The sequence below is a fragment of the Ostrinia nubilalis genome, chromosome 5, assembly GCF_963855985.1.
Source record: "Ostrinia nubilalis chromosome 5, ilOstNubi1.1, whole genome shotgun sequence".
In the NCBI taxonomy this organism is placed as follows: domain Eukaryota; kingdom Metazoa; phylum Arthropoda; class Insecta; order Lepidoptera; family Crambidae; genus Ostrinia; species Ostrinia nubilalis.
In genome coordinates this window covers 12328363-12349153 of record NC_087092.1, presented here as the reverse complement: position 1 = coordinate 12349153, position 20791 = coordinate 12328363, and the positions used below count along the sequence as shown (strand labels likewise).

At 34.3% G+C, this 20791-nt stretch overlaps 1 protein-coding gene across 1 annotated transcript in view; it reads right to left on the bottom strand.

Moving 5' to 3' along the window:
* The window catches only part of LOC135071944 (ras-related protein Rap-2b), a 60221-nt gene extending 53316 nt beyond the window's left edge, over positions 1–6905 (bottom strand). The window contains exon 1 of the mRNA XM_063965839.1: positions 6743–6905. Coding sequence (XP_063821909.1) covers positions 6743–6831 — 89 coding nt within the window. The 5' untranslated portion in view covers positions 6832–6905. The remainder of the gene's footprint in view (positions 1–6742) is intronic.
* Positions 6906–20791: the final 13886 nt, after the last annotated feature.

Below are 20791 nucleotides of genomic sequence, written 5' to 3'. Positions count from 1 at the left end.
GTTAATTGTTAACCATTGATGTTTGTTGTACATGTGTTTATTTAAGCTAACGGTAAGTAAAATACTTATTGGTTCAACAATTAATTTTGAATTTATTGAATTAAACGTTAAGGACACTTCATACCTTAATGTCAAGTGATCATGAGACAGCAAATAAACAAACATAAATAGGGCAATACTATATTTAGAGCCATTGTTACGGTCTATAGAAAGAGACACGTTGATTGATGATGCTCGAAATACCAACAAAGCGGATATTACTATAGGGTTTTTTTACACAAAATGCTATTGACAAAGTTAAAATTAGAGGTATTTACCTCATCATCGTAATTCAGAGTGAATTAATTAATACTCAGTTGAAATAAGTACGAGTAATTAACCCACTTATTAACATAGCTGGTTTTCAACGTACCTACATTTCAGTTCAGAGATTTAAAATGTGGTTGGTTGTGTTGACAGATTAACACTCACTGTTTACGAAGGATTTGGTTATATTTCACACCATTGTAAATTAAATGTTTTCATTCATAACTTTGGAATACATTGTTGTGATATTAATCAAGTTACTTACACACGAGTCATTGTAGTTACTCATGTATCAATTAAAGCTCTCGTAACTTCACAGTGAGCAGGTATGCTACTATGCGAGTATTGACTCTACTATTTGCTGATCTGCTTCGACAATCACTGAAGCTTAGAATCTTTTAGTGAAATAAAACAAACATGTTTAATGTGTTCTCTAGTCTACAATTCTCTATGAATTCAATAAACCGCGAGAGCTAAAGATGTAGATTTGCGCATTGTGATATTTCAGCTTATTCCAGTCTCCAGCTACAGGCACAGTTTATCAACGTTATCATTTCAACTGATAACAATATTGACGATTTAAATGAACCAACGGGTAAAGTGTGGGTGTAATGAGAATTCTTTAAATAGCATACGTTTTATGCGCCACTTTTAGCAAATTGCTTTAAGCGACATTTAGTCGAAATCTCATTACTTTTCATGTCAGAGTTAGTTCGAAATTAGCGCGGCATACGGGGTAAATGCAAATAATGCTACTTTAATATTGTCTTTTTAATGTGAAAATGGAGCGTTTTATTGAACGATCGAAACAATTAGCCAAAAGTGTGACTTAAGTAGGTAGGTAACCATATCTAAACTGGTGAACATTTAAACTTTAGTCTAAAAAAGCATTTTTTTTAATTTGGTGAAAATGTTTCAGTGTTCTTGCTGTAAACATACGGTCTACATTATTATTTCAAGTTTTTACTCGATCATTGGAGAGATGGAGCTTGTGAAAAATGCACTGGCAATTCCCACCAGTCGATCATTGTTCGTCACAAGAGAACATCAATATCATTCAAAAGAGTGATACATCTATCACGGAAAATAAATTGGGGCAGCGCGCCTGCTGAGAGCTTTAAAAACATCAATTTGCATGGACGAGAGTCGATTAACTGCAAGTTATAAATACAGGGTGACATTGAAATCGTTGGCATCCTTTTAAACTAAGACTCTACTCATGATACTAGTACATTCCCTGAATATGAGACAAATCTGATGAGTTTTTTTTCTCCTAATTTTACTATTTATTTGTATTTAGTGTGCTCTTAAAAAGAGTTTCAAACGATTGTACAGTTAACAGCACATCAGCCTATACCTTTTGTTGCAAAATTACACTTACTACATCGAAATAAGATGCCACAGTGTTAAGTTTGATGTGCTATCGTCTGTACAAGGTTTTAATTTTTGGAATTTTATTTGGGGAATGTACCATGTACCATGAGTAGAGTCTTAGTTTAAAAGGATGCCAACGATTTAAGTCACCCTGTATAGCTACTTTAAAATACCGTGCAAATGTAGGCACTGAGTCTTTGTCCGTTTCAATACGACCGGGGGGGATCCACGTAGGCCGATAATAGCTGGTAGTTAAACGAGCCCTGTGAAAGGTGTACAGGAGTACGCCTTGACAAAAGGCAATTCTCAACTCCTAACGGTCCAGTGAGTAATGTTAGCATGTAAAATTACATGGCGCAATCGAATGAATCGCGACAAATAAATCAGTCGGTTGGAAACATAATACTCGTAAGTATACGAGACGAGACTTTTTCTAATATTGAACTTCGTATGTAAACGCTCGTACGAAATGCTCGAAGCTAAGTCGAAATGATTTTATTTGAACAATTGATTTAGATATTAGTTTTTCGGTCTGACTTGTTCTTCGCATAAATTGTAACATTGACGTTGGATTAATATAAAATTTCAAAATTCTAAAGTAATTATTTACTGTCCGAAATTGAGAGTGGAAATTAATTACTCCAACTTCAGATATTTTCTAGAAAGTAATCTGTCCTGAATGGGAACGAACCCGCAAAATAAACGGTCCTGCTAAGTATTCTGGCTGATTTATATCTCAAGTAAAACAAATCGGGCCGCAACTTTGAGCAGATAGCTTTATAACGAGACCGGATAGACGGATTACCCTGTCCGCAAACTGTATAAAATGTTAAATACAGTTAGTTAGGTACCTACTTAAAGAAACAGATACACATATAGCGACTTGTGCGATCCTTATCAAGTGGTACTTTGTTCAATTAGTCTAGTCATCTTTTTCCTAGTCAGTACACTCTGGCCAGAGTGAATCAGAGTGAATCATTGTGAATCACGATGAGTGATGATCTTTGCAATACGGAGCCATTCCTCACGGAAAGCAGCTTTCCAGATATTTAGTATTAGTCTAGTAGTTTTTAAAAACCAACTTCTCCATCGCTTCGGTTAGAAGAAATCCTATTGGTTTATGATCATTATAAATGTATAGATAGGCAATGTCACATCCAGTTAATCAGTATGATATTATACTATGTAGTGGTAACGTGTCATCTAAAAAAAGAGTCTGATGTGCTTTCGACTCTATGTAAACAATAAATATGTATATTTAGATTTTACGTATTAAGCACATTGAGAGGTTATCGTATTGAGCATATTGACAGCTTAGGTTAACGTATTACTTTAGTCTTTGACCAGAGATAAGTACACAAGCCACTGCAGATATTATGTCTCGACTCTATGCTTTAGTACCGAAACTCTAATAAAGTTTGTTTAGCAACAGACAACGAGCAACCGGACGGATGCCTGCAGTTTACGATAAAAGTTTTAGAGTGAAAACAAAACTAGTTTTGTCATGCATATAGGATCTGCTTTAGAAACAGTATTTGTGAGAGGTAAATAATATAACAATACACATTATATTTTAAAACAAAACACTTCATACAACAATAGATAGGCGAATGCTACCATGTATTTCCACATAGTCATACCGATGTGACTGACCATGGTTTTGTGTATGGTACGTGATTCATTATTAAAATGATAAATTACCAGGGAAACTTTCGGACTGTTATCGAATAAGGCCCGATTCGACCAAACTTTTATCCGAGAATAACTCCTGGTGTAACTAGCACATTAACAGTTTCAGTATAGGAAATATGTCGAATAACTGACGATTTATTTTGAGATTAATATTTACTCTTGTTTGGTTCGAATCCACTCTAAGTCATTTTAAGCCTTAGTTACAGTAAACTAATTTGAGGTCTTATAATTAGTTAATCATAGGATTAAGCCTCACGAGGCCTTTAAGTAATTAGTCGGGGTGTTTAATTAAGTAAATTGTTATCCTTTTTACTTCCGAGGCCCTCTAGTTAAGCGGTTTAGTACCCAAACCGTTTTGCGCCTTTGATCCTGAATCCTGATCTGTCAGGAATATACGAATAGACCTACAGTCGGAGAATTTACTTCAAAAAGGATCAATCCGAAGTAAACGATATATGTATTTGCGTAGGCACGACACAAGTGGTAATATGTTTATTTTAACCCAAATTTCATGGAATTCGTGTGTGAAATTTAGAGAAATGGCTATTCTTGTATTTCGCGAATCCTATTTTCAGTCGGTTTGTATTGTTGACACGAACGTTAGTTACGCATCCAAACGTTGTATAAAAATCACTATAAGTCATTACGGATAGGTAAGGAGGCACAATTGAATTTAATTAAGTAACCTTCAAGACGAATGATTGAACCATTTAATTTAATCACATTGTCCTAATAATATAATAAGAAGTATTTATCATCTACTTTTATATCTAAAACCAAAAACTCCCGGCAAAAACGTCGTAACAAAATGTAATTAATCATTAAACTTAGAAAGAATTGCTTCAAAACTTCTACAGAATTCAGGTGGACATTTATAACTTAGCACTTTAATTTTAAAGTTAGTATTTACCGTCCTTGAGTTAGAGCGAGAGACAGAACTAAGATAAGTACAATAACTTAAACTTAATTAGTAGCTCAAACTTAGAAGCACGTTTCAGTTAGAAATCCATCTGATCCTTTTATAATTGATTCGAAAGTCTTGTTCTAGACTAGGTCAGGCTTTTTAATAACCCGAAGTATCTTGTCTTGATTATAATTGTTCTCTTACTTACAAAATGCATACTCAAATTATTAAAATATTTTCCTTGGTGTTAAAACCAATTACGAGTAATAGCTTAGGGTCTGCCTGATTTTTGCTATTTTTTAACCAAAAATAGCAAAAAACCTGATAATTCTGATAAAAAAATGTGTTGGGTTTTGTCTAAGGATATGTTATGGTTGTTAATGCTTTTTATTCTTTTAAAAAACCATTGTCTGCTCTTGTAATTTGGCCCAAAATGTCTGAAGAACCACTAAAGAATTTGACTATTTCAAAACGAAATGACGTATACCATTTAGGTTTCTTTGTCAAATGCTCGTCGTTACATTTCTTTGTCTAAAAAATTGTCAGTCTTCCACAAATCCAGCTAAGGTACGTTTTAGATAAGAGAGCACCTCCACTTTTAGGAAAGGTGACTCTTTCATCGCCAAATTGCAGAAAATTGACTTCCAGTGTAGGGGATAACAAGTTGCCCGCAAAACGGTGTACGTTATACAGGGTAACGGTGAAAAGATAAATCTTAAAGTGGCCTGTTCTCTCCCAGCTCTAATTACCACTGACATGTGCTTTTCTTATAAACATGATGTAGTCATGTTAGAACTTGCGTGAAAATTCTGTTAACACCTCTTTTATTTTTGTTGTTTAACATATTTCTTGTACATACTTGTAGATGAAATGTATAAGTAAAATAACTTTTTATATCTAATAAATGGCAACATGACACCCTCTGAGCCTATAGATGGCTCGGTTATCATAAATTACATTACCACATTTTTTTAAACATTGTGTCTTGTTCTTTTAACGTACGTGGCTGCTTATGAATTTTGAAAGACAACTTTAGCGACATAAAGAAGCTACAAGCCGTTTCAAGGTTAACCTTTCTTTTCGGGACAGCCTGTATACTGTTGTATTCTATAACTGAAATATTGGCTGGCCTTTGAGATAAAGGGCGGCTTGTTTTTAGGATTAAACGGGTTACACAAGGGTCGCGGTTGGGGCCGACTATTCATTACTATCGGCGTCTGTTTTTATTAGATTACGAGAGGAACGGTGAGACCCACTTGACTGGATCCAATAAACCGGTTAGGAAAACCTTCTTGTCATTCAATTACAGTCTGGGGCCAATATTATTTAACCATAGAGACAAGAGGCGGGGCCAATCAGTGTAGTCTTTTGTTTCGAAACGATGTCCCATTTATTTTATTCGTACATTAGGCAGGTAAAGGCTGATTTACACGTAAGTTGTTGGAATTAAATTACATGTAAACACAACTAAATTTTAACTTGCAGCTTGCTACTGAATTCTGTGTTTACAGTAATTAATCACTTATAAAATTAAGTTACCAGCCATAAGTGACGAGATAAAAATTCTAATTCTGTAATGACGTACCAAAGACACGTTATTCACGTTACTCTACTTTATGGACTAATCAAGTAACAGCTAAAGCCTGTAGGTGTTACCGACGACGTATGAAGAAACATTTTCTGCAAACCATTTTTCAAGTCGATTACTCAGAAACAGAGCGCGCTTTTTCTCTGGAACAGCTTTAAAAAGTCTTACTGCTAAGCGTCTTTGTTTCATTTGTTATATGAAGCAGACTGGAGTAACATAAAAATAGATCTTCGCGCTATAAAGGGTTCTCTTAGTGTGCTATTTAATTAAAATGGTTGAATGAAAGTAACTCAGATGCTTTTCTAAACGATCTTTGTCCACCGCTTAACTGTTTTTGAAGGCCACTCTGAACACACAAACTCGTTATACAATTCATTTAAATTTTAATTAATCGCAAAATTGAACTTCATTTCATTTCATGGAAAATGATTGGCCTTTGTTCCGACCAAAATAGTTAAGCTCTATATTTTATGCTAAATTACGTTAGTTTATGCTAACAATTGTTTTGACACGCGGTTGATAGAGTTGATCTAAATGAAACTGTTATTTTGATCGTGTGGAAAATAATTGGAACTTAATTGCTGTAAATAAACTTTCCATATTAATTTGAAGTTAATTTGAAAGAGCTCTAAACATTATACACAATATTAATACCGTAATTTATCCAAAAACGAAATTGATAACGCAAATACTTAGAGCTTAGAGCAAATAACTTTCCCACACTAAATACATAATAACAAACTACATCATAGCCAATAATTGTTTACACAACACTTAACAAGTGTCTACGACGCGACCCAAACAAGCTAAGGACTACGGGACTCGTAGCTACGCGCTACGAAAAATCGCGTAGCGTAAAAAAATATTAAAAATCCCACCTGTGAGGTCTTCGCTCCTCCTCGTGTTCTTCTTTCATGAAAGACGGCTGGAGGCTGAACCGGCGTCGGAATTGGTGTCGGCCCTTCATGGTTGTTCACTGATCGTTCACCACTCACACATGACACTCCGCGGTCGCAGCGAGAGGCGTGCGCGTCGCGGCTCGCCCGGCTAACGAGTGAAGGCGGTGCGAACCGGGCCATAGCGGGTTGAGGCTCATCTCTCGGTTATGGTAAAGTTTTGGGACTTGTTGGACGGTTATGGTGTTGATAGTATTTGTTGGTGCAATTTGCTTATACAGAAAAATTAGGAGACTACCTGGTAAAAGTTACAAATACTTTAACCTACCCTTTTTTCGTCTGTATAGAGAAAATATTGAATTTGAAATATAGTATGTACTCGTATTCTACGATTTTCATTGTGTAAAGATGTTAAAATGATTTGGAATGCTGTTATAGCGATTCTTCATCATGAATTTTTGACGGTTGCATAAAGTTTAAAACTACCTACTTTACGAGAATGTGTAATGGTTATGACAATGAGAACTTTTTATTTTACGTCCTTAAGTAATTCTTCTTGAATAATTCCTTTCAGTAGTTTTACTAGTTACTAGTTATGAGGTGAATTGAGCACACACAACCTTATTTCGCTTTTTTTGTTTTAAGATCTTTATAGGAAATATTTTAATTGGTTAATCCATTGCATTGGGTATAATAAGGTAATCTATTTAATTTATTTTACTTAAGGAAAGCTAGGCTTTCTTTTACCCTAAAAATGAATACCTAAACGACTGTCTTGTTAACTTTTACATTAATTTCAAATTCTAGCATCTTTTTAAATATTTAACAATACAAAATGGCCATACAACTTATTAATAGCTAGCCCGTGTCAAAAAATATAGTAATTATAATAATTAAACTATCGGATCACGCATGATCTATGCGTAGAAGTGTACTGCAGCATGTCAGTGACCCCAATTGCTGTAATTAATACCCTACTTTATGTGTACCCTAACATTAGTGTCATGTTAGCATGCGTTTCATTAATTAACGCACGTCGGTTCTATGGCCTAAGTTAGAACCTATCTTGAGCTGAGTAATGATAAAAATTAATGGCGTTGTATAATACACCAGGGTTGTAACAATACACAGCAAATAACTAACGAGTTGTTTATTAACTACGGGAGGAGATATCTCATTAGCAGGAGACCTACAGGTTAATTTGAGGCTATGTAAAAAATAGATTACGCTTATCTTTCCAAAACCAATTCGAAGGAGTCAAAGATCGTTTAATAACTTTTTGATGAAACCATAACTACGGATATCAAAGTTCATCTTCCAAACACGTTTTACAATGTCCGTGACATTTCGGTCGTTATAGAGTAACATTGTCGTGTGCGATAAAAGCGTCTATAACTCAAGGATTGGTCCCCAGAACATATTTTACGTCATTTAGCTATTAGATGGGCTATGAAGTCATAATTACGGCGCTCCCATAAAAGGAGGTACGCCCGACTGATCTAAGCCCGTATTCTCAGCGAAATTGAAACAGAATTCAATGTTGTAGAGATTAAAATTGAATTGAACTTTTTAAATTAAAGTTAATGATACTAGTTAACGCTTGTGATTTTTATTGGTAGCTTGATTTCTAGAGGCCAATCATGTCACTTTTGTTTCCAACAAGGACTTTTTTAAAAGAGACAACATTTTTTTTTTTCACAATTAATGTTGGTATTATACATATTATCTAGTGTAAAAATTAAAATACAACACTGCAGGATGCTGAGTATTGAGTAAATAGTAACAAAACAATCTGGATAAATATGCATTTCGACATTGAATTCTTACATGAGGCGTGTATTATTTCTTGTTCAAATTACCAAAAGTGAAAAATTTAAAATTAGCTATTAATCAATTTAGTAATTCACTTTTGGATAGTCTATCAATACGAAAATACTCCTTCGGTTCGATTTTCCCTTTAGACCAGCTGAATAAATTCCTCTTAAAGATCCTTCTTTATAAACTCCTGTTTTTCTGTGGCAATTTAATTTCCCTTTTCAGTTTTGGTTCAAAAGGATGCTTTTATGGAGGTATTGGCTGTTTTTAATTTCAAATAGAAATAGATATTGCAAGTTTTACAAAGATAAAAATATCATCAAAGAGATTTTTGAATGTAAAGCACAAAATTGGTCAAGTCTGAAAATCGTGTTTGCGACGTTTTTAACGCTGACCTTGTTTTTTCTTTTTCCAATTTATCGGAACGGCATACAAAACTTTTTCGTGCCACAAAAAATCCAGAAAATTCCAGGATCGATCCTTTCCATAACCGATTTTATCAGAATTAGTTTAACGTACGCCGCCGAACAAAATTGCCAATGTGAAATATTAGGCAAAGATTTGTAATATAATAAATCACGCTATCGAGAATATTCTTTAATCTCTGAGAAAAAAATAGTAATCTAGTAATAATACCTAGACAGTGATTACGTAAAATAAAACTTCAGTTTTTTTTATGTACTTAGGGTGGATTCGACCAAACAAGAGTAAATAATAACCTCGGAATAAATCGTCAGTTATTCGACATCTAAATATACAGGGTGTTTGGCGTTAGGTTATGACGAAGGCATCCGCTAAGAAAGGATTTTACGAAACTCCACCCCTAAGGGAGTAAAACGGTATCCACGCGTACGAAGTCGCGGGCGGCCGCTAGTTTTGACATATTTCCCACACTGAAACCACAGCTGAAACTGTTAATGTGCCAGTTATACCACGAGTTATTCTCGGATAAAAGTTTTGTCGAATCGTGCTTTAGTTTACAAGGGTTTAGGTGGTCAAGAAAGGCATTGTTATAATATTTTTTTAAAGTTACATTATTATAACAATTTGAGCGTCACAGATTGAGCATATAAACAATTTAATAGATATAATGGAAATATTTGGGATATACTTACTCGTACGTATCAATTTTGTCACGTGGCGTGCTATAGTGGCGCTGCGGGCGGGTTTAATTATCGTAATTAATAACCAGCCATGTGCCGATGACTTCAGCCCACCGCACCCACTAAATGGGAAATTGATTCCGCAATGTTGTCACAGAACTTATTAGGTACAATCGCCAGCACAAAGGGTTAAATTTTTAACGCAAAATAACTTGTATAATAGCCACATACCTAATGTTTAAGATGACACAGTTTTTGGATTGTTGTACCGTCGTCCAAGCATTAAACAGCGTGGGTTGGACATAAGCTATTGTCTGTTTAGGGTTCTATACCCAAAGGATGCCAACGTAGTAGCTCTATTACGAGAAGGTACTTATTTCTCCGTTGTTTGTGTATCTATGTCATTGTAGAAGTTGAAATATTCACACCAAAATAATACTAAAAACTAAACACATTCTTTTACAAGTCTTTTAAACAAAACTGACGATTTCATGTAGTGCAACTTGTAAAAAATATTTATCACATGACCACCTCACCTAGTTATGCGCTATTATTCCATTATCATTTTTATCGTTCCAAAACCTAATCATCGTCACAACTCAAGTTAATATCGTCGTCATCAGTGTTTATTAAGAAAGAATATGTTCCATCTCTTTCGCTAATTAACGACAGCTAATTAGGCTTACTTACAAGTGTTCATTTTGAAAAGAATAATCATTCAGGGCGTTTTTGTTAATAACATAAATCTTTCAGCTCCCAGGCATGATTACGACTCCGCAACACCCAAAATATTTATTCTAAGGTAAGAAAGATGTTATTTTCTATGAACATAAACATGTTTTCTTAATTATTTCTCATCGCGTAACTAAAGCAGACAAAAAATATTTTTATTAAAATAGACCAAATAAAAATACGTCATATTCCCTTTGTTTATTTAGTGCCACTTTATGTTTCTACTCGTCCTTTAAACAAAACGCTTCGACCGGTTACAGGTAACAGTTTCGGCCGGTTACAGAAAGCCTGTCGCCGGAATATCAAATATTTTTGGGTCTTAAATTATTTATTATCTCTTTAAGTACCTATGTACCTTTCATAAAAATCCATTCCTATTGAATTTTTCCTTTCCCCTTTGCATGAAAGAATGATAAACATTCAACCATATTATTAACTAGCGGCCGCCCGCGACTTCGTACGCGTGGATCCCGTTTTACCCCCTTCATCTATCTTACGCGGTTTAGATTTTTTCATACAAATGTTTTTTCCCGCTAACTCCCGTTCCCGTGGGAATTTTGCAATATCCTGTTGCAACTCAGCTTTAAGTTTACTAAGATACCTGAATGCCAAATTTCAAGCGTCTAACTTAAGCGGTTTAGATTTTTCATACAAAAGGATTTTCCCGCTAATTCCCGTTCCCGTGGGAATTTTGCAATATCCTATTGTAACTAAGCTTTAAGTTTACTAAGATACCTGCATGCCAAATTTCAAGCGTCTAACTTAAGCGGTTTAGATTTTTCATACAAAAGGATTTTCCCGCTAATTCCCGAACCCGTGGGAATTTTGCAATATCCTGTTGTAACTAAGCTTTAAATTTACTAAGATATCTGCATGCCAAATTTCAAGCGTCTAACTTAAGCAGTTTAGATTTTTCATACAAAAGGACTTTCCCGCTAATTCCTGTTCACGTGGGAATTCCTAAGTATCCTATAACCTGCCCAGGAGTACGAAGAATAATTGTACCAAAATTCATTAAAATCCGCCGAGTAGTTTTTGTTTCTATAAGGAACATACAGACGGACAGACAGACAGACAGACAGACAGACAAAATTTTTACTGATTGCATTTTTGGCATCAGTATCGATCACCAATCACCCCCTGATAGTTATTTTGAAAATATATTTCATGTACAGAATTGACCTCTCTACAGATTTATTATAAGTATAGATAGGACTAAAGAAATGTACCTATATCCGCCACGTTTATAAACCATTTTATTATTACTAGGATTAAAGTGACATTCTGTGACATAGGTACACAGTTAGTAGTGAACTGACAGACAAGCAAAATCTAGGTAAGTCGACAAACAAAACATAAATCATTCATTCAACACATACAATAAAAATCCTTTTAACATGTTGTTCAAAGTTTTTTTCGACGCGTGTATCCAAGGGGGAAGTTCCTTGTTTCAGCATACACAAGGGAGGTGTACCGACTACAGCCCATCAGGCTACACATTTTTTGTTACAAAATAACACTTATCACAACTAGATAAGAACCCGCAGTGTTTAGCTTCATGTGCTATTGTATCCACAACAGATTTTATACTACAAGCCCATTTGCGCTCACAAAGCTCTTGAAAATGTAGTTTGGCACGAATGGCTTTATTACATTGACTATTTATTAGGCTCGGAAAGGGTTTGGAGATGATAAATATTAATATCCATATAAATCGACACGGATAAAAAAAAGCATAAAAATAGACAAGTAGATACGTACACTCGTACATGATGACTAAACGGCTAAGTCATTTGATAAGCGTCAAATGAGATCCATGGGCTGAAAATTAATTAAAACCCATCAATGCCTATAAAGCTGATGCTATCTTATAATTATTTTCTAACAAGTATGGCTATGACTTTCCACCTGGGCATGAAGTAACCAATCACTGATTTCTTTCAACAAAATCTTTAATGCTACACCATTAGCAAATCACATTAAGGCTTGGTATTTCTTCTAAAGTAGGTATTTCGCGCTGTCAAAATCTGCGCGCGCAATTCTTTGCCGAAGACAGCGCGCCAAAGAGCTCCCGCCACAATTTCCAGCTACACAGTATAGAAATACGCAGTTGGTTAGGTTAGGTTGACTTCCTTCCCTTCAAGCGTCACACTCATCACACTTTCTAATACAAATCATATCCAAGTGATACAAATTAAAACACCTTTCAGACTTTTTGGGAATATATTCTAGAATCGAATAAATATAAAATATAACTGCAGAAGTAAACACGGTTCAAAGTGGCCGTGGCGGCACCCGACCTGCTGGAAGTTCTGCGCCGGCTTAAAGAATTTCAAGATTACGTTACCCGACCTATCGGTAGGCCCTTGGGAGCTTGAGCGATTGGAAAATCATTTTATGATAAGTTACTCTTAGTAGCGATTACTTAGAGCTTGGATAATAAATTATAGTTGTTGCAATTCACGAAGCTTTGCATGTGGTTAATAACATTAATCAGTACACGCATAAATTTTGTTCAGTCTCTTTGTTTATTAATAAATAAAAATATCATACTAAAATTGCAGAAACATATTTGTTTGTATTGGTCTGGGTGTTTTCTTTCTATAAATGTATGACGTATGTACGGGGTTCTGTATCGAAAATTACTATGAGCATCACACGCGGTTACCTGCGTACCTCTGTGCACTCATGGGAGTTTAAGCAGAGGTCCCTAGAGTTTGACTTTGAGCTTTGTTTATAGTCATTACGAAGCAGACTGATGGGAAACTGCACTGTCTTGAATTCGAAAGGGTAATTTGACGGTGTTAGGGGAATTCTAGGAATAAATACTGTTTTATTAAAACCACTGTTGTATGATGCAAATAGTTTTAATAAGTGAGCTTGTAAACTGTTACAATTATTATTAATATTACTTTGTTAATCACTACAAATAATATGGAAATCGTCTCGTGTGCGCCGGAAGGGGAAGTGCCTCGCCTGTCATAAAAGCGACCTCTTAAAAACATAAAAAAGATAAGGCATTGGGTGTTCGCATGTTGAGACAACACCAATAAATACAGAGTCTCCTCATTGAGATTGAGACATTTCAATTTGAGATTTCACTTGACATTGAACACAATCTGACATGGAGTTTTCAAACACTTGTAAAAATAAAAAGTAATTAAATCAAAGGCACTAAGTAGTATTGATATCAACTTCGAAGAAAATGACTGCCAAAATTACTTTCTACCCGTTCCACACGTCTTTCATGAATTATATTAATGAATTATATTAAGCTAAATTTCAAGTAGATCGAACCAAGGAATCACTTTGTCCCATACAAACTTTGCCCCCTTTTTTCACCCCCTTCATTTTATGACCCCATTTCGGAAAATCTTTTCTTATGAGATGCCTACGTCATACAAAGAACACACCTTCCAACTTTCAGGTCTCTACGATATCCGTCAGTCATTTAGGACAAAGCATTTTTATTAGTTGTCCAATACTCTATCGTTCCAGGTATGTCATTGACAGGAGGGCGCTACTATCTTAATGGGTTATTCATTAGTCCCAACTTTATGCCACTTGACATTTCAGAATCGTTTGACTTTAGATAGGTACCTAAGCGATTTGATATTCGGAGTCTTTGAATGAAATCAAGTTCTGAAATAACTTGAGGTGTTGTACCCGATCAAGCTTTTCATTGCAGGACAGTAAATAGTTTTAGTATTAGTTTCTTCTCTAAGTCTTAATTTGTCAGATTAGGTAAAGGCTCCATGAGAGCAAAATTTAGCTTTATAATAGTTTTTAATTTTTTTCTTGAAATATTTGACGCCTTGTAATCTCTCGTTAATATAGGTCCACACAAATAAAGAATGTTTGACTTCGACTTTAATAATTATGCTCTTACATAATTATAAATAAACTAGCTTTCCGCCCGCCGCTTCGCCCGCGTGGAATTTTTCGGTTTTTATATACTAACCTATTAGATACACTCAGATATAATGTGGCTATCTATTGGTGAAATATTTTTTTAAATCGGTTCAGTAGATCCCGAGATTACCCCTTACAATTTAAAAAATATACAAACACACAAACTTTACCTCTTTATAATATTAGATATAGATAGGTAATTTGAAACCCTATTTTGTTTTATTCTTTTTTTATTTTAAATATTTCACAATCCAAACTGATATTTAATGTAAGTAAATGCTAAATAGTAAATATTAGTTTGGATTGTGAAATATCCTACTAATATTATAAAGGCGAAAGTTTGGATGTCTGGATGTCATGAACTCATGATGTCTGGATGTTTGTTACTCTTTCACGCAAAAACTGATTTCTGTTAAACATTTCATGTAAAATTTGTCCAGTTATAACTCTATTTACATCTGCATCTGTAAGCAAGGATGAAGGATGTTCTCCAGCCCAGATGCGTCTTTCAGTGACGTGCAGCTGCCCCTATATTTGACCCACTGACCTAATTTTTTATTATTTATTTGTGTAAGTGTGCTCTTCTAAAGAGTGTAAGTCGATTGTATGTAGGTAGGTACTATTAAAATGTAATTTTAACTCATTGATTTTGTCTCATATTTGAGGAATGTACTATGTATCATGAGTAGAGTCTTAGTTTAATAAAAGGATGCCAACGATTTAAATTTCAATAGGTAGACAAAATTCATAATTCTTAATTATCAAAAATTTTAGCTTTCTCCAGTAACACTGATATTATTATACTGTGACTCATCAAAGTCATCATTGTCAAAAATATTGACAAATTGCGAACTGTCACGTGCATAAAACTGACACGCGTCCGACCTCCGTAAGCGCCACCGCGCTACTGATTGAGATTGTCCAAGCCGTCATGGGCGATTTTTTCCACATTTTTTAACATAGTAACTAAATAAGACGCAATATAAAAATTTCATCCGTTAAAAGCCCTCAAGTTATTTCTGAACTTTAGTTTAGTAAAAGATTCAGAATCTCAAATCGCTTATTTTAAAAATAAAACCATAAATAGAAAACGAATAGAGGTAACTTTGGGAATTTATTCTATCGAGTCAACTTCATCAAATCGTGTTTCCATCCGTTAATAGCCCTAGAAAATATCCTCAACTTTGCCCAAAAAAAATCTTAGCCTTTAATTTTACTGTTTAGTACCTCAAAAATGAAAAATGAAAACCTCATTTTCGCCATTTTCTCTGCTACCCGGCCTTAAATCAATGTAACACTTAGTAACACACTTTAAAGTAACTGTTGCACATATGTTTGCACGCGTGGTCTAATAAATTGTCCGTATGGGTCGTGTCAGCTTTCTAGACTCAGTCATTCAGACCTTGTCTCGTATAAACCTGTGGTACTATCTGAAATCTTATTCAGAATTACGACTAACTTTCCTAAAATAGACCTAATAACTGTCTGTGGCCAACCAAGTAAGAAAAACGAAGTGTTTACCTTTGTTCATCCTCCCTCTTTTGTTGTTTTATCAGGTTATTAACGTCCCACTACAGCCTCCATATCTTCCACAATATACTCGTAATACGTTAGACCTTTTTTCCTCTTTGCTATCCGTTAACTGATATAGCGGGGACGTAATGTTATGAAACAACTATAAATAAAGTGGCAACAAAAATATGCTCTTGCACACAATATTGAAAAAATTGTGAAAGTATGAAATTATTTTTAACAAAAGTAATAGTTTACTACTAGGCTAGAAAGTTCACTCGGTAAAAATTTCTAAAGTTTTTTATAAACGAATTTTTTCACCCCTCATTGTTAACCACAGGCCTAAAAAAACGAGGTAGCTTTTTACCCATTCCAACGGATACAGCAAAACGAACCCATTTGCATATTTTTCCCCCAAATTGCTGTAAATAAGCGATTTTTACTAAACAGCGTTGCCACGCTCATGAACGTTCGATTTTTATATCTTCCTTCCTTGATTCGGATAAAATATTTATGAGAGGCAAAAAGGTTGTATTTCCATTCGTTAGTATTTTGCCGCCCCCGGTCTTCTGTTCCAATTTGCAGCTGGCTAATACTTTGGCCAAGCTTGTTTTGTAGATAAAAAATAAGATTATGCTGAACACTGATGTTGGAAATAACTATCTGTATTTTGTGTTATGATTTTCGTTTCGGGTCTTGGAGTTTGGAAGTTTCTTTCAAAGAAACATAAACGCACTGACCTCTTTTATAAATTGGGTCCAGCAATATTATTTTATAACTTATCTAACCTTCTAAAAGTGTATTTACCAAAATTGCATTTATCGTCTTCAGCTGACAGCATATGGATGGTCCAATTCTAGAAATCACTAAGTCCATTTTCATAGTTTTCGAACTGACAGCACTGAACAACGTAGCTTTTTTTTCTCTATGGACTGGCGCAATTAATTTTTAACTTAAAAATCCCTTTCCGTGTATTTTGTGAATTACTTTAACACTAAGTCCTCTCTTTCCAATTCAAGAAATCACTATGTCCTAATATCCCTTAGTCCTGTCGGCTCAAATTAACAAATCCCTAAGTCCATTATATTATCCCTCTGTTTTGACTATCAAAAAAATTTGCCACTACCCCGTAACAAATATTGGCGACGAATATTACCTTCGCCAATTATGGCTGCATAATTTTGATGTGCACAATTTACGAGAATACTGCAACAATGTACATATACACCGAACAATATGCATTAAAAGGACCTCATGAAGTTATTTCAGCTTTAAATGATTACATCCTAAATAATAAAAAAACCGGCCAAGTGCGTGTCGGACTCACGCACAAAGGGTTCCGTACCATTGATATATGAAATATATTTTTTTTTAATTTAAGTTATTTGTATGAAAGATTACGCGGTAATAAGCGGTTTACGATTTACGAGGTATTAAAAAAAACTACTTACTAGATCTCGTTCAAAACAATTTTCGTTGGTAGTTTTTATAGTAATGTACATCATAATATGTTTTTTTTTAGATTTTTCATTTTCTTATTTTAGAAGTTAGTGGGCGACTTTTTTCCACTTTGGAAGCGTCTGTCACGCAAACTATTCGGTTTAGAAAAAAAATGTAAATTAAAAGTACACATTATAAAGAAAAAAAAATTTAAAAAAATTCAAAATCAACTTTGTATGGATAATTTTTGTATTATTACTCCATTTTCTTCCATAAACTTTGAATTTTTGATAAATTTCAATATCCAATTACAACGTGTGATATATCATTGGAAAGAAGAGAAGCTGGAGATATTTTTAAGATTATTGGTAATCCATTATCACCATTAATTTTTGTTTCAATCGAATTTGAAGTAGAATTTTTTATCGTGGTTTGTACTTTTGTTGAACTTTGGCGGCTCGTAACTAGCTATTCAATCATTATCTAGATCAGAAATTTATTTTATTTGAATAAAGACATATTCGATATTAATATCAAATAAAAAAAACTGTTGAAATCACGCGAGAAAAAAAATTGAAGCAGTTTTTAGGTCAAATTTCGGAAAAATCTGAAAAAAGTATAAAAATTGACATATCTCCTAAACTATAAAACTTTAGCCATAGAAAGTAAGGTTCAATAATTAGCAAATGACCTCCTCTATACGCCTATTAGCTATGGCGGGTTCAGTTCCAGTCACCCTGTATATGTAAGTAATATTGATAAGTAAGTAAAAATGTGAACCTAAGTTATGAAAATTTTATGAATACATAATACTTGTACTTATCACATAATATTATTATGTGATAAGTACAAAATTAAAATAACTAAGTCCATAAACTATTGATTAAATATCCCTTAGTCCGTTCATTTAAAATAAGTCCAACGATTTAAAGTTTAAGGTTTATCGGAACTATTTAAGATATTGTTGATTTTGTTCCTAGAAATTAAAGAACTTTTATAAAAGTAAAACATACATTTTTATTTCATTTTAATTTCCATTAGTTTAGTTTCAGTATTAAAATTAATAATTCAATACGCCATTTCTCAAAAGTGGAAAAATGGACTTAGTGATTTATAGAATTGGAGCATCCATATACTTATTAGCCATTTTTTTTCGCAAACAGCTCTTTTGACTATTTAATACGCCACAATGTTAGAAAGTTTAGCTAAGAGATACCGAAACCAGAAGAAAAATGTCGACAATCTATTTCAATCTCCAATAACCAATCAACAATATGCAATGCAAAGTTTATCAAACGATTCGCGAGACAATCAAAAATCTCATTAGACTCTTGAAAAACAATAAATCAGTTCAAAACATTTACTGGATTCTGCCGAACGAAACGCGATGAAATAAGCCAGGAGCTGGAAGTGGGACTGAGCCGAAGCCGTCGCTGGGGCATTGCAAATTAGGGGGCAGGGGGGAGGATTGGGAGATTGGGGGGTTAGCCGTTCCGGGCGCAGATCAAAGAAAAGAGCCAGGCCAATTACAGGTGCGTTCATTCGGATGAATACCGCAACGCTAAATTGAGGGTTGTTTTGTGATGATGCTATCGCGCGGATGACCATCACAGCAATATAAACACTGCTACGTAATAATTTATCTTTTCATGAAATATATAAGGAGAATGTACTAACTTTACCTGACTCCTACAGTCAGAGGATACAAAAAAGTATCTTTAAATTCTTCCTTTTTTTTAAAATATACATTATCATTCATAATTTATAAAGCTTCGAAGTATCATGACTGAATAACTTTGAAGTTATTCTAACTAAACCGTCAAATAAAATTACGGTAAAATATTATTTGCTACGCCATCAAGAGAACTTATAATTAATTAACAATGTATCACACGTATCGCATGTACTACTTACTCCTTAGCATTTTCCCTGAGTATACTGTTCTCGACAGCATTCGCCGCCACGCAGCCTTAGAAGGTGTGAAAAATGGCGCTCAACAAGTGAAAGCCAACCTTCGTAAACCGAAAGCCGGTCTGCACAGGACACCGATGTAGCAAGGCGATACCTAATCGCAGGGTCGGACTGGGCCGGAAGGGCCCGGGTGGCTGATCGCAATCACGAGGCCCGAGACTAGATCATGGTGATGGGATACTATCGAAAAATACTGAGATACACAAATTGAGATAAACAAACTGTAAAAAATTTATTACAATACTAAAATAAAGTAAAATAATAAGTAGGTATTTACTAATAACAAATAATAATATAAAGCTAGCCAATCAACATTTTTATTAAAACAGGAGAACTTTCAGCTAAGCAGTTAATGACTCGATCGTTAAAGCTGCTGTTTTCGTAATCCTTGATTAGATCCGATTCTGTATTTAATACAGTGTGAGTTACGATAAAGTGCACATATGAAATTAGGTGAAACTAGATCTATTTTTATCGACAAAAAACAGGTCAAAAATTTTTTGAGATTTTTTTTTCATTTTTTGTAGATTTTTTTTCTTCCAATTACTTTTTAGGGTTCCGTACCTCAAAAGGAAAAAACGGAACCCTTATAGGATCACTTTGTTGTCCGTCTGTCCGTCCGTCCGTCTGTCAAGACCCTTTTTCTCAGGAACGCGTGGAGGTATGAAGCTGAAATTTATATCAATTACTCAGGTTTACTGTCCCTTGAAGCTGTGAAAAAATCAAACTTCTAAGCCAACGCAATCAAAAGATACAGCCGTTTATGCCGCAAATTTTCGACACTTGCAAGGGAATCAAAACCTACAGGGTGCTTCCCGTGAACTCAGAATCTTGAAATTTGGTACGAAGCAACGTCTTATAGCATAGATAAAGGAAAAATTACGAAAACCATAAATTTTTGGTTACATCACATAATATATATTTTTTTAATAATTTTAAACTTACTACCCATTTCCTCATAAACGCGTAGAGGTATTAAATTGAAATTCATACCAAATACTCAGGTCTATAATACCTTTAAGCTGTAACAAAATCAAACTTCTATGTCAACGCAATCAAAAGAAACAGCAATTTAAACTGCATATTTTGAAACTCGCAAGTACTCGCAAGGGAATCAAAACCTAAAGGGTACTTCCAGTCGACCTAGAATCTTGAAATTTGGCATGAAGCAACGTTTTATAGCACACATAAAGGAAAAATTCCGAAAACCTTAAATTTTTAGTTACATTACAAAATATATATTTTTTAATAAATATAAACTTATTACTTTTTTCCTCATGAACGCGTAGAGCTATCAAGTTGAAATTCATATCAAATACTTAGATTAATTGCCTTTAACCCGTGAAAACCAAACCAAACCAAACCTTGAACCAGATTTCTAAATAGTGACTAAAAAACTTAGTAAATAAATAACTTTAATAAAAGAACTTTCGCAAGTCTGCTGCAAGGCTAGTATAAGTGTTTCAGTTATATTATAGATAAATGATATGTGTTAATATAAAATAAAGGATTACTTAAACGATAAAGAGATCTTTGTCTTAAATTT